This window comes from Scyliorhinus torazame, chromosome 3 (genome assembly GCF_047496885.1).
Source record: "Scyliorhinus torazame isolate Kashiwa2021f chromosome 3, sScyTor2.1, whole genome shotgun sequence".
Taxonomy (NCBI): domain Eukaryota; kingdom Metazoa; phylum Chordata; class Chondrichthyes; order Carcharhiniformes; family Scyliorhinidae; genus Scyliorhinus; species Scyliorhinus torazame.
The window spans coordinates 29453905-29469241 of NC_092709.1; the positions used below are offsets into that span (position 1 = coordinate 29453905).

Below are 15337 nucleotides of genomic sequence, written 5' to 3' on the forward strand. Positions count from 1 at the left end.
CTATCCTTTTTGTTATGGCTGCCAAACATTTTGCAATGTCCGAAAACATTTGTTCAGCCCTTGACCAACTTCCTGTCAACGTTTGATAGGTGTCTGAATACTATGATTAACAAGCACCATACCATATCCATTTGCGTACAAATCAAATTTAATGCTCAAATTGTCCTCTTCATGTCTCTCCTCTAATGGCCCGGATGTTGCGACAGCTGTTTTTAACTGGTCCAACCTCCTCTTCGGCAGGAGCTAGGGAATGTGGATTGGGAGCAGCTCCTTAAGGGTAAATCCACATTTGAAATGTGGGAGTCTTTTAAGGAAAGGTTGATTAGAGTGCAGGACAGATGTGCCCCTGAGAAAATCAGGGAAAGAAATGGCAAGATTAGTGAACCGCAAGATTAGTGAACCATGGATGACGGGTGGAATTGTGAGACTAGCTAAGATGAAAAAGGAAGCATACATAAGATCTAGGCGACTTAAAACTGATGAAGCTTTGGAGCAATATCGGGAAAGTAGGTCAAATCTCAAGAGATATGGACAGTGTGGATAACAACAAACTTTTTCCAAGAGTAGGGGTGTCAATTACAAGGGGTCACGATTTCAAAGTGAGGGGGAAAGTTTAAGGGAGATGTGCGTGGAAAGTTTTTACACAGAGGGTGGTGGGTGCCTGGAACACTTTGCCAGCAGAGGTGGTAGAGGCGGGCACGATAGCATCATTTAAGATGCATCGAGACAGATATATGAACAGCGGGGAACAGAGGGAAGTAGATCCTTGGAAAATAGGTGACAGGTTTAGATAAACGATCTGGATCGGCGCAGGCTGGGAGGGCCGAAGGGCCTGTTCCTGTGCTGTAATTTTCTTTGTTCTTCACTGGTCCACCTAAAATCCCCTTTTAAAGTTTCATAAATGGGTCTCGCATAAAGACCAAAGTCTTCCACTACTGGTCTCAAATACCCCCAAATTCCCATGATTTGCTTACCCCCGTTTCGTGAAACGGGCGCTGCGATTGTAGCAGCTTTCTCTCTCATCCCAACACTGGCTTCCCCACCTGCCCTTGACACTGACTACCCTAGATAGTCGACTTCGCTCCTGCCAATCTGGCATTTCTTTAGCCCTATCTTAAACCCTGCTTCATTAAGTATTTTAATAATTTTGGTCACTCTTTTAATATGTCCCCCCCCCGATCATCATCTCCAATTAACACATTATCAATATATACTAAAGCCAAATCACCTTTAATCAACTCCCTTACTATTGCCTGAAAGTGTTCTGGGGAATTAACATATCCTTGTGGCAATTTACAGTATACGTAATGTTTAGTGCCAATGGTAAATGCTGTCTTTTCCCTGCTGTCTGGGTCTAAAGGAACACTCCCAAATCCATTGGCTAAATCTGTACTAGTTAAATAAGTTTTGCCTGCCACCTCCTCCAATATAGTTTGTGGATTTATTAAATACTGTTTATCCTTCTCTTTTTTCTTTTTGTAACCTTATTTAATGCTTTGTAATTCGTTACCATTCTAAATGTACCAGCAGGCTTGCAACTACCTGAAGTGGGCTATTCGTCGATGCATATGTGACTTCTTGAATGATCCCGTGCTGTTCTAACTCTTTGATCATTATCTCCAGCTCGCATTTGGCACCTCGGGTCAAGGGCTATTTCTTTTATGGCCTGTATCGTCTCCCTGGATTGTGTGCTGGAATTGTGTGCTGATTAACCCTGTGTCATTCTTTCTATTGCTAGGTTTGCTTTCCTTATTTCCTTTACGTTATCAATTGGTTTTAATATCTTAAATTTTTAAAAATTTCTGCATCTATTTTTATTAATCTTTCCCTGCCATCAGATTCTCATTTCCTGATACTGCAAGTAATACTCCTAATCTAAGCTCCGGTCCCATATCTTTATTCCCTAAAGCTCTGCCTGCAATGTAGTTAACATTCTAAACTTCATTTCTTCTGCGAGTGACTTTCTTGCAACTCAGCGGGCACTAGAACCCAGTGGAGCTGTGCCATATCACTTCCTTTCTACTGGGATCTTCCTTTCCCCCTGTGTAATCTTAAAATAAAGTTAAGAAAATCCATAGTCTTTGCTATATGAAAATCCCCAAGTCTTAAATTTGATGTGTAGTGAGTTTACAGAGAAAATACTGAAATCTCTACAATTTGGAACTCACTGAACAAAATTTTTTAAATGTAGGTACATCATGGCTGCCTCTAATAAAAGAGCACATGGCCTCAATTCACCAAATGCCTCATCTTCGCATTTCAATGTTAGATTCCTTTGTTCTCTTCCCCTTTTTCTTTTTTAACCAACCAAGACTATGCCGAGTTCAACTTTCATTTACAAATCCCAATTTATACATTTTGATTTTGCTTTTTGTTTACTTCCTGAGAATTGTGTTCTAAATAACTTCCACAATGTTAATCATTATTACTGATTTTCTAAAGAACTTTCAAATACTTATCCCGTTTAAAATCTCACTTTTAACTGCCGTGTATACCTCGTAATTGATGTGCTACTTCGTTTAGCAAAACACAACATTTTAAAAACTAGGAATACCAGAGGAAGTTCACAAATTCTTATTAAACACACACACTCATTCATCCAGCAAGATCTCTACTCAAACGAAAGGAATTCAAAGCATCATACTTTCATTCATCTCAACCAACTGGACAATAAAACTTTGAATTTGCACGTTTTTTCCCTTCTTCAAAACTGTAAAGTAAATATAAACATTCCTGAAATCTCCTCTTTTCCATTACGGGTCTGAATTTTCCAAGTCTCTGGTTCCCGCTAGTGGCCATTCATCTCCCAACTTTTTCACTCATAAGACACATCTCCCCCGAACAAAATCCAACTTTAATCCATTCTAATTGTACGGCATTGAATTGTCTCCAGAACATTTCCTCAGTGGTCTTAACTAAATTGTCTGTAACGTTTCCTCAACCCGTTAAAGACCTTAACCGAATTAAAGTGTAATTCAATACAACCAATTTTAATTTTCAACATGCAAACTGAATTCCGAGGCACATTCCCTCAAGCCCTAGCTGAATTGTCCCCTCGAATTCCCTCAGTTAAATATCCCTCAATCGTACTTCTATCGATTGAAATTAGTTTTCTAATCCACCAGACTGACCTTTGATTTCATCGAGACGCCCTTACCTGACCATGTGCGAGTGATTAAACTTCATCAGACTACGAGACAGAGGTAAACTGACATGGTCATTTTCCAGCTACTCATGTCGTGGGCCCATTTCCTCTCACTCTGTCTGAGATCAGTTTAATTCTAATTTCGCAGATGACCGGTGGTCGCCTGTAGAAATCCCTCCGCTGCCACCAAATGAAGAAATTGAGTTCTTTCTGTCCAGTCTGGTCTCAATCAAAAGGCTGAGTTCGGATTTAGAAATTCCTTTAGTTTATTTCAAATAGCTTGTAAGCTTACACTCCCTCTGATGAAGGCAGGAGACCCATGTCTCTCGAAACTCCCAGAGCGAGTGAGACAAAGGGAGGCAACACATGTGGTCTCATATACATTCATGGAGTATCAAGTTCTACATACACGAATACAAGATTTCGATAGGCCCTTTCCTTGACCTGGTCATATAATCTAACTGCCACTGATTCTGATAGGCGCATTACACATTCCTTTCCTTCCTCTGGGCCTCTACCTCCCAGCATCCTTTGTGCAAAGATCCAATCCCGATATCCACCCCTCCCCCTCTCGCCATGCTTTGCCCATCTCTTTGTTCACTCCCTGCAACCCAAATTAATGTCCATAATTCTAACTGGTCATCCCAGTCTAATTCCTCAAACTGGTGCGATGCCAATCACTCCATCAATGTCAACAAAACGAAGGACATTGTCATCGACTTCAGGAAGCGTAATGGAGAACATGCTCCTGTCTACATCAATGGGAACGAAGTAGAAAGGGTCGAGAGCTTCAAGTTTTTAGGTGTACAGATCACCTGTCCTGGTATCCCCATGCCGACACTATAGTTAAGAAAGCCCAACAACGACTCTACTTTCTCAGAAGACTAAGGAAATTTGGCATGTCAACTACGACCCTCACCAACGTCTACAGATGCACCATAGAAAGCATTCCTTCTGGTTGTATCATAGCTTGGTATGGAGCCTGCTCTGCCCAAGACTGCAGGTAACTACAAAAGGTCGTGAATGTAGCCCAGTCCATCACGCAAACCAGCCTCCCATTCATTAACTCTATCTATAATTCCCGCTGCCTCAGAAAGGCAGCTAGCATAATTAAGGACCCCACGCACCCCGGACATACTCTCTTCCACCTTCTTCCGTCAGGAAAAAGATACCAAAGTTTGAGGTCCCGTACCAACCGACTCAAGAACAGCTTCTTCCCTACTGCCATCAGACTTTTGAATGGACTTACCTCGTATTAAGTTGATCTTTTCTCTACACCTTGCTATAACTGTAACATTATATTGTGCAGTCTCTCCTTCCTTTCCTATGTACGGTATGTATTCTTTGTACAGCATGCAAGAAACAATACTTTTCACTATATTAACACATGTGACAATGATAAAGCACTTTGCCTTTTTCAGAAATGTGTTAATGTTTGCAGGAGCTGCTCTATGTAGAAAAGGGTACAAACTAGTGGCCTAGATAATGTTCTGCTGGGATTTCCTGTCATAAAAGTATTATTTATGATTGGAAGATATGAAAAAAAATATTGTCTTTGATCGAAAAAAAATCCTAAATAACGACTTTTCCCTTTTCTCAGCTGGTTGCTTGTTTCTTTGGTAATCCCCCAACAACCTCGAGTAGCAGATGAAATCACTTCTATGCACAGTACATTATTCTCCAATTTCTTGGGCTCATGTATATTGGAAAAAGCTTCCATATTTAATATATCATACGAGTTGATGGTTGGGGCAGAGACCCTAAACCCTTTTTAAAAAGTACCTGGATCTGCATCTTAAGTGCTGTAAGCTACAGGGCTAAGGATTGGGTGCGAGAAGGCAGGATTAGGAAGGGCAACTGGGTGTCCTCGAGCTGGCATGGTCAAGATGGGCCGAATGGGTCCTTTAGTGTTGTAACCTTTCTATGTGATAATTACATTGTTCATTACATATGTGGTCTTCAGATAAGTAGCCCAAAAATCACCTCAATTTATTTTTCAGAACAAATTCAAACTATAATGATGATGGAAGAGTCTGTTCAGCATGTTGTCATGGCTGCCATTCAGGAGGTGGGTTGTATAAGCCATTCAGGAGATCGGTTGTATATCCACTTCTAAGTTATCACTATGTACCTCATATTGCCTTGCTCCTTAATTTTTCGACCCATAGAGACTCTTTTGTAAGGGCCACGAAGAATCCAGCACGAGTTTTAAGGATACAAAATAATAACGTTTATTTACTATAACAATATATACATAACAGTAGCAGTAACTTCCCTTGCTACCTTCTCCTTTCTGCTGGTTCCTGAACTGGCCAGCTTATTTATACTAGGAGTTTCTCCGCCCCCCTCATTGGGGAAGTTCATACTCCCATAGGATTGTGGGATAGTCATTAGTCCCCAGCCAATCGTAAGTAGGCAGGTTATAACATCCCTCCCCCCCAAAGTCCAAGGAATCCACCGAAGACCCTGGCGAAGGAAGGCGTCGAACTCGTTTGGCCGCAGGCCGGACGCCATTTGCATGCGGCGCTGGATCAGGCGGCGTGTAACGAGACGGAGACCGGCGCTTCCGTGATGAACGGCGCGGTTGTACATCCACGGCCTGTGAACCCGAGGATTCCCCCTCTGATTCATCCTGTGTCTCCATCTCGGAGTCAGAGTCTGCTGCCTCCGTCATGTCAGCGTCTCTATCTCCATTCGGTCCCGTAACGACCTGCGCAGGCTTCGAGTGAGGCACCAGTGGAAGATTTTGAGGACTACCTTCCCTTGTCTCTGGTCTTTGCGGCTGTTGAAATGAGCTCCGGGGCGGGAATCTTTTGAGGGGATTATCTTCTGGACCGGACGTGGTCTACATGTTTTCGCTGGAGACGACCCTGGACTTGCACTTGGTAAGATATAGGGCCCGTTTGGCGAAAGATTACACCAGGAACCCATTGGGCACCACCAGCAAAATTCCGCACGAATACTGGGTCACCGGGCGCAAACTGCCGAATCGGACGATGCCGAGACAATCCCTGTCCCTGCCGTTCTTGTGTGCGGCGTACTTTTGCGCCAATGTCCGGGAAGACCATACTAAGGCGGGTGCGAAGTCTTCGGCCCATTAGGAGTTCTGCGGGAGCTACCCCAGTCACTGCATGGGGGGTGGTCCTGTACGTAAACAAAAAGCGAGCCAGTCTCGTGTCCATTGATCCGGAAGACTGCTTCTTTAGGCCTCTTTTGAATGTTTGCACTGCACGCTCTGCCAACCCATTTGAAGCCGGGTGGTAAGGGGCAGTGCGGATATGGCGGATGCCGTTCATCTTTGTAAACCTAGCAAACTCCTCAATCGTGAATGGAGTGCCATTATCCGTGACCAGCACCTTGGGGAGGCCATGCGTACTAAATGATAAACGCATCTTTTCAATTGTTGCGCAGGACATTGTCCCCTGCATCTTATGCACCTCCAGCCATTTCGACTGGGTGTCAATTAGTAGAAGGAACATGGATCCCTGAAAAGGGTCTGCAAAATCTGCATGTAAGCGTGCCCAAGGCCGCCCTGGCCATTCCCAGTGATATAGGGGCGCGGCCGGCGGAAGCTTCTGATGCTCCTGGCAAATGGAGCAGTTTTGGGCTACCTTCTCAATGTCGGTGTCGAGGCCTGGCCACCAGACATAACTCCGGGCCAACATTTTCATCTTGGTCACGCCCGGATGCCCATTGTGCAAGTCTGATAATATCAGCTCCTGGCCTTTTTCCGGGACAATCACACGCGTCCCCCACAAGAGGATGCCGTCTTCCACGCTGAACTCTGACAGCTTGGAGGAAAATGCCCGCAACTCGCCTGGGAGCTGTCTATGCTGCCCACCATACAGGACTATGTGCCGAACCTTTGACAAGACTGGCTCCGTCTGGGTCCACTCACGGATCTGTGATGCCGTGACAGGCAAGGTGTCCATAAAATTTAGGGTTGCAACCACCTCACCGGTCGTGGGGGTCGACATGGGGCCGGTCGATAAAGGCAATCGGCTCAGTGCGTCGGCATTTGCTATCTGCGTACCTGGTTTGTGCTCCAGAGAATACTCATATATAGCAAGCAACAAAGCCCAGCTCTGGATCCGTGCAGAAGCAATGGGCGGTATTGGCTTATCCTCTCTGAAGAGTCCCAGCAGGGGCTTATGATCAGTCACGATAGTGAAATGGCGGCCGTACACATACTGGTGGAAGCGTTTCACCGCGAAAACCACTGCCAGGCCCTCCTTCTCGATCTGCGTGTACTTTTTCTCCGCTGCAGTCGATGTGCAGGAGGCGAAAGCTATCGGTCGCTTGGCCCCGTTCTCCATCTTGTGGGACAGGACAACCCCAATACCATACGGGGATGCATCACATGTGACGAGCAAAGGCTTTCCCTGATCATAGTGGGTTAGTAACCTAGACGACGACAATTGTTGCTTTACCCGCCGGAAAGCGGTTTCTTGCGGCTGACCCCAAACCCAGGTGTGATTTTTCTTTAGCAGCAGGTGCAAGGGGGCCAGCGTAGTTGCCAGATTGGGGAGGAACTTCCCGTAATAGTTTACGAGACCGAGAAAAGAACGAAGATGCGAAGTGTCAGTCGGGGTGGGGGCATGTTGAATTGCACGCACCTTCTCTGCGACGGGGTGCAGACCCTCGCGGTCCACCCGATAACCTAGGTAGACTACTTCTTTTGCCTGAAATACGCACTTTGTGTGACGTAAACGGACTCCAGCCTCCGAAAGGCGTCTAAGGACAGCCTCCAGATTTTCCAAATGCTCTTGCTCCGACGTCCCTGTAATCAACACGTCATCTAGGTAGACAGCCACACGTGGTAAACCTCTCAAAATGCCCTCCATAACACGTTGAAAAATTGCGCAGGCAGAGGATACTCCAAAGGGCAACCGTGTATATTCATACAGGCCCCGGTGTGTGTTAATTGTTACATATGGTCGGGAGGCAGGGTCCAGCTCCAACTGCAGGTAGGCGTGACTCATATCTAATTTTGTGAATGAGAGTCCACCTGCAAGTTTCGCGTAGAGATCCTCTATGCGAGGCATTGGGTATCGGTCGAGTCGGGAAACTGTATTCACTGTAAGTTTATAGTCGCCACACAAGCGAACTGTGGCATCTGGCTTCATTACTGGTACAATTGGTGCTGCCCAGTCAGCAAAACGGGCAGGCCTGATAATACCCAAACTCTCCAAACGAGTGAGCTCCCCTTCTACCTTCTCGAGCAAAGCGTAAGGCACTGGGCGCGCCCGGAAATAGCGCGGCGTGGCTCCTGGTTCAACTAGGATATGGGCTACGGCCCCTTTTATTTTCCCCAAACCAGGCTGGAATACCTCTGGGCATCGTCCTAGCACCTCAGTCAACCCTCCAGAAACTGTTTGGAGGATGTGCTGCCATTGCAACCGCAAATGGCGCAACCAGTCCCGACCCAACAGGCTGGGCCCATGGCCACGCACTACGATAAGTGGGAAACGCCCCTCCTGGCGTCCATAGACAACAGGGGTCATTGTAGTTCCTGCAATGTCCAGTGGTTCCCCCGTGTAGGTGGCCAACCTGGCCTGTGAGTCAGTTAATGTAAGGGTCTGTATACACTGCTTGATGCGGTCGAATGTCCTCTGGGCGATCACGGAGACCGCTGCGCCAGTATCCAACTCCATCTCCAGCGGGTGGCCATTGACCCATACTGTCACCTTAATGGGGGCCACACGGGGAGCTGCCACACAATGCAGCTGCAGGCAGTCGTCCTCCGTCTCCACGTCCTCAGGAGTGGTCGCCGCAGGTTCATCCACATGGAAGGTACGGCCTCTGGGCTGGTCCCAGTTACGGCCCCTGGGCTGGTCCCAGTTTTGGTCGGAACGACGGCGCCTCTGGCGTCCCCAGGACCGCCATCCGCGACGGGGTCGGCGCCTACAAGTCTGACACGGACATGGCTCCTCATCCATTGGCTCTGGAGAAGGCTCCCATCGGGGAGGAATGTCCGATGGCCACTGGCGTCGGTCCGGTCGTTGCCTCACCCAAGGTACCGCAGGAGTGCAGAGGGACGTTTTTGGGCGGAAAGGGTTGCGCCCCAAGGCATGCACTTCCATTCCCTGTAGCTCCTGTACTCCTCGCTCTGCGCTCTCTCGGGACAAGACTATTTGTATTGCCTGTTGAAAAGTCAATGTTGGCTCCGCTAACAACTTTCTCTGGGTTGCTGCATTGTTAATACCGCAAACCAAACGGTTGCGTAACATTTCTGACAAGGTCTCACCATAGTCACAGTATTCCGCAATCCCGCGTAGCCTGGATAAAAAAATCGGCAAGGGATTCTCCAGGGGTCCTCTCAGCGGTATTAAACCGGTAACGCTGGACTATCGTGGACGGGGTTGGGTTAAAGTGTTGCCCCACTATATTCACAAGTTCGTCAAACGTTTTGGTGTCCGGCGCAGCTGGGTACGTAAGGCTCCTAATCACCCCAAACATATGTGGCCCGCAGGCGGTGAGCAATATGACCACCTGGCGCTCATTTTCAGTGATATTGTTTGCCCGGAAATAGTAACGCATCCGTTGTGTGTACTGGTTCCAGCTTTCCAGCGCAGCATCAAAAACATCCAAACGTCCGTACAGAGGCATGGTATAATAGAAAACAACTTCCAACCTGTATCCAACAAAAATCCAGGGAGGTGGCTTCAGCAGTGTAGACAGCTATTCACTTTTACCTTCGTCGCCAGTTTTGTAAGGGCCACGAAGAATTCAGCACGAGTTTTAAGGATACAAATAATAACGCTTATTTACTATAACAATATATACATAACAGTAGCAGTAACTTCCCTTGCTAACTTCTCCTTTCTGCTGGTTCCTGAACTGGCCAGCTTATTTATACTAGGAGTTTCTCCGCCCCCCTCATTGGGGAAGTTCATACTCCCATAGGATTGTGGGATAGCCAATCGTAAGTAGGCAGGTTATAACAGACTCTCTGTCTGTTTTATTATTCATCAGCAGGCAGTGTTTTTCTACAACATGAATTTAAAATGTTGGCAGCTTCATCTTCATTTATGGCAAGTTATGCTTCATGTTTTTCTTCTCCAGAACTCATCATGAAGTCACAGGAGATGAATTTAAGATAATATGTTTAGCTATAGACTGACCCTTTGCAGTTCCAGCAAAGAACTCGAAGATGTACTCTCTGATGGTGATTTAAAAGAATTGAATCTGGAGAGCCTGATGTGCTGCCTCTGAGGCTCCGCCCTGCCAGATTGATGACGCAAAACACACCCCCTACCTTTTTTTGACATAGTGTCAGAAGATTTGGAGAGAAAACCTGGCTGTTTCCCTGGGGGAGAAACACACCATTTTTCAGTCAGGACATGACACGTGAGGGCGGTGTGGTGGGTTAGCCCTGTTGCCTCACGGTGCCGAGGTCCCAGGTTCGATCCCGGCTCTGGATCACTGTCTGTGTGGAGTTTGCACATTCTCCCCGTGTTTGCGTGGGTTTCACCCCCACAACCCAAACATGTGCAAGCTAGGTAGATTGGCCATGTTAAATTGCCCCTTAATTGGAAAAAATGAATTGGGTACTCTAAATTTATTTAAAAAAAGAACATGACACATGGCCATTTTGGTGGGAAAAGTCCACCTGTTGTCTTTTGAATCAAATGCACAGAATCTGACTCATCTTCGTGAATGAAAAGCACTTGCGGTGCAGTTGGAAGAAGAGCAGGAGCATTCTCCTATTCTGGAGAATGGTCCCTCAAACAACATCACTTTAAAAAAAGGCATTTATCTTGTAATTTGTCATTGCTGGTCTGGGAACTTTGCTTGGGCAAATTTGATGACATGATTCCCTACAACAGCGATAACACATTAAAAAGTACTTCATAAGCTATGAAGTGAATTTGCATGTTCAAGTACAAAGCAAGAGCCATGGCTATGTGTAATTAGTACACTGTCAATTTTATTCTCACACAACCAATTTATTTATAAAAACAATATATATATTTTTTTAAGTTAGAGTATCCAATTCATTTTTTCCAATTAAGGGGCAATTTAGCATAGTCAATCCACCTAGCCTGCACATCTTTGGGTTGTGGAGGCGAAACCCACGCAAACACGGGGAGAATGTGCAAACTCGACACGGACAGTGACCCAGAACCGGGATCGAACCTGGGACCTCGGCGCCGTGAGGCAGCAGGGCTAACCCATTGCGCCACTGTGCTGCCCCATAAAAGCAATATTGATAGTTTTAATTGAATTATGCTTTTAACATTTATCTACTCAAAATTATATCCAGAACTCTTGGAGCAGGGGAGTTGTGGAACTTTTGATCTCTAACTTTAATTTCTCGCGCTTTGAGGCTTGTAAATTTTGTGTTTGTGATTTGTTTTGTATTATGTCCATTGTCCAATTTCATAGCTTGTGTACTTTTGCCATTTTATTATAAAGGAATAATGTTGGGAACTGTTTGGGGTTATTTTTACTTGCACTTAACTGATCAACCTTTTTGCACAGATTAATTCACTTTCTGTTTTGACAGCTTATGAGTAAAGAAACTCCAGCATCTGTTGGGAATGATGCTTATCTGGACCTTGATCGCCAGGTAGGAGCATAGTGAAATGAGTAGTCATCAACTTCTTTGAACTTCCTTTGTCATTCAAGTTCATTTACAAGCATTTGTTCTGTATCTTTGATATTAAGTTTGGCCTTGTTAAGAATCCCACTGATGTTACCTGCGAGAGTATCTCAAAATCCCGAAGGATAACTTGAAACACTTGTTCTTTGTGGTGTATTTGTGTTTGGAAGAATGTGAGGAACCATGTACAATCTAGTGAGGAACCAGTCCAGTCATTGTGTAAAGAATTAATGAAGAACATTTATTGAAGTAAAGTAAAAGAAAAAACACACAAACAAAAGACTAATATACATTATGAGACTTCAGTATATGAATAACTAAACACACCGTTTTATCTGCAGTTACCTCTTTTTCCCAAAGTATACCCATATTCCCTGAACTCACTGAGAAACCTTTTTTCCCAAGCAACATCCAGTGTTAGTAACTGGAGGTCAAATCTAGCTAATAGTTTTTAATAAATTTAAGAGTACCCAATTCTATTTTTTCCAATTAAGGGGCAATTTAGCGTGGCCAATCCACCTAACCAGCACATCTTTGGGTTGTGGGAGTGATACCCACACAGACACGGGGAGAATGTGCAAACTCCATACGGACAGTGACCCAGGGCCGGGATTCAAACCCGGGTCCTCAGCGCCGTAGTCCCAGTGCTAACCACTGCGCCACCATGCTGCTTCTGAATCTAGCTAATAGTGACCACACTAATACCGCCTAGGTGAATAAGTCTGTGAAAATGTCCCTTCCTGGTTCAGCGAAGGCACAAAACTGCATCTTTTAGTTGAGAATATCTGCAATCTGCGTGGCTCTAAATGTTCGATGGAACAGGCCTCCGTGGTTCAGATCATAGATAGAACTGCCTATCTGCCTGTCGGATGGAGAACTAGCCTCCTTCCCAATGAGAGTGCTAGCAGTAATATTGTCTAATCTCTTTGATATTCCCCTCTGTGGCCTCTTCTGTCTACCTTGCTCAAAGTCCTTGCATTTTGAAGTTATCATTTGTATAACCCCACTGATCTCTGATAAATAATGTTCTGATATGGCCATTCACAACTCAATGTCTCTAGACTCCTGCTAATCTTGTTTTTGGGCAAATCGCATCCAATTAGTCCTCTCGACACCTGCGAATGTTGTTACTTTTCTGTTATTTTATTTTAATCTCAAATTCACTGTTAATCTCATTAATTTTCCACATTCCTGAAAGTCTCAAACTTCATTTAACCCAGCAGCCAAAGTCGTTTGAGGAGTATATTTCAAGTGATTCCTATTTTCACTGCAAAATGAAATTTCGGATGCGAACTATTCTGTATCTCCCTTATTGAATTTTTTTTTTTAAATTAAAGGGCAATTTAGCATGGCCAATCCACCTGCCTTGCACATCTTTGGGTTGTGGGGGTGAGACCCACTCATATACACGGGGAGAATGTGCAATCACAACATGGGCAGTGACCTGGGGCCGGGACCGAACCTGGGTCCTCGGCAGCGTGAGGAAGCAGTGCTAACCACTGCGCCACCGTGCCGCCCTTCCGTTATTGAATTCTTTAGTTATTTTAAATACCTTGCTATCAGATCATCCTTCAGTGTTCTAAACTCAAGGGTAGATGAATCAAATTTATGCAAACCACCTCATAATGTAACCTTTGAAAACCTGATAATCTGGTCAATTTGTTATTTTTCTGGAGATTCGATGCCCAAAGCTAATGGAGTCTGATCAAGGAACTACATGAGCAGCATTTCCCCAGTTTTGATTATTTGAAATAACGGATGATGTTCCATTACAATTTTGAATTACTTTTGAAATTTATGTGCTAACTTTGTTACTTTTCTATGTGAATAATTAAATCCCTTCTCATCTCAAAGACAGGAAAAATCCTCATTTATGTTTCACAACAAAAGCAAAACACTTTTCAGGAAAAACTAAACTGGGCATGATTGGAAAGAATTTAGAATGGACTGATCAAAGGATTTGGATAGGGTGCAAACTGTTTAATGCAAGCACATTATAAGAAAGAAAGATATACATTTTTATTGTGCTTTTATGGATGCCTTTTTAATAGTCATCTTATTAATTATTTTTTTAAATGAGCAATTTATTGCTTTGACTTTGATTTTTTTTAATCATGTTTAATGTTGTCCTGTATCTTTATTTTCCAAAATTTGCTCATCGGCCTCTTGAGTGAGAAGAAAATTGAAATGTGTACCCTTGCACAAAAAGGGTGGACACCCCTGACATAGACCTGTAGCTAGAGTACTGCGTTCCGTTCTGATCACTTTTATACAGGAATGATGTAATTACAGCCAATGAAGTAATTTTTGAAGTGTAACACTGTTGTAAAGTAGCAAACACAGCAGCCAATATGCATTCAGCAAACTCACATTAAAAGCAATGTGATAATGACTAGATAATCTGTTTTTTGTGGAGTTTTTTGAAATAAAGTTAGAGTACGCAATTTTGTTTTTCCAATTAAGGGGCAATTTAGCATGGCCAATCTACCTAACCTGCACATCTTTGGGTGGTGGGGGTGAAACCCTCGCAGACATGGGGAGAATGTGCAAACTCCGCACGGGCAGTGACCCAGGGCCAGGATTCGAACCGGGGTCCTCAGCGCTGCAGTCCCGTGCTAACCACTGTGCCACATGCCACCCTGTTTTTTGTGAAGTTGATTGAAAGATCAGGACACTGGGAATAACTCCCTTGCTCTTCAAAATAGTGCCATGGAATCTTTTGCGTCCACCACAGCAGGCAGGCTTGGATTCTGGTTTAATGTCTCATCTGAAAGCTAGCCCCTTTGAGAGTGCAGTTCTCTCTCAACACTACATTGATGTGTCAGCCTTGATTTTTGTGCTCAATCTCTGGAGTAGGACTTGAACCTGAAACGTTGTGATTTGGAAGCTAGCGTATTATCAACTGAACCATAGTTGACACATGTCAAGTGTTGAAGCCACGATAGAATTTGTGTGAAAACCTATCCATAAAGTGGGCCAGGAGAGGAGGAAAATCCATGCTGAAAGACAGTCTCCTTTCGACCCCGACCGTCTTATGAATTCAGCTGGAGTGTATGCCATCAGGCGAATGCAAGGACAGTGTTAGTTAAACCCAATTTGTTAGCTTGGCCCCAGTCTCTACCTCTTCTGTGGCGACCAGGACTTGGGGCCTTGTCTGCCTCTGCAGCTCTGTTTCTTGAGAAAAGAGGCAAAAAAAGGTTTTATTGGCTAGCTCTATTGCTTGGCACTTTTTAATAATTTTATTAATAATTTTTTTAAATTAGCAATTTATTGCTTTGACTTAGATTTTTTAAAATCATGTTTAATGTTGTCCTGTACCTTTATTTTCCAAAATTTGCTCATCGGCCTCTTGAGTGAGAAGAAAATTGAAATGTGCACCCTTACACAACTGTAGCTAGAGTACTGCGCACAGTTCTGATCACTTTTATACAGGAATGATGTCATTATACTAGAGGCGATTTAGAAGAGATAACAGGATGCTGCCAGGAATTTGTGGTGGCTTCCTTGGGAACAGAGGAGGGAAATTTAATTGATGCATAAAAAAAGGACTCAGTAAGAAGAACCAATTTCCATTAGCAGAGATATCA

At 44.4% G+C, this 15337-nt stretch overlaps 1 protein-coding gene across 5 annotated transcripts in view; it reads left to right on the forward strand.

The window, feature by feature from the left end:
- The window catches only part of LOC140408377 (protein Hook homolog 3), a 166546-nt gene that overhangs the window by 46324 nt on the left and 104885 nt on the right, over positions 1-15337 (forward strand). For all 5 annotated transcript variants that reach the window (XM_072495491.1, XM_072495488.1, XM_072495490.1 and 2 more), the window contains 2 exons: positions 5146-5213; positions 11655-11717. In XM_072495491.1, coding sequence (XP_072351592.1) covers positions 5146-5213; positions 11655-11717 — 131 coding nt within the window. The remainder of the gene's footprint in view (positions 1-5145; positions 5214-11654; positions 11718-15337) is intronic.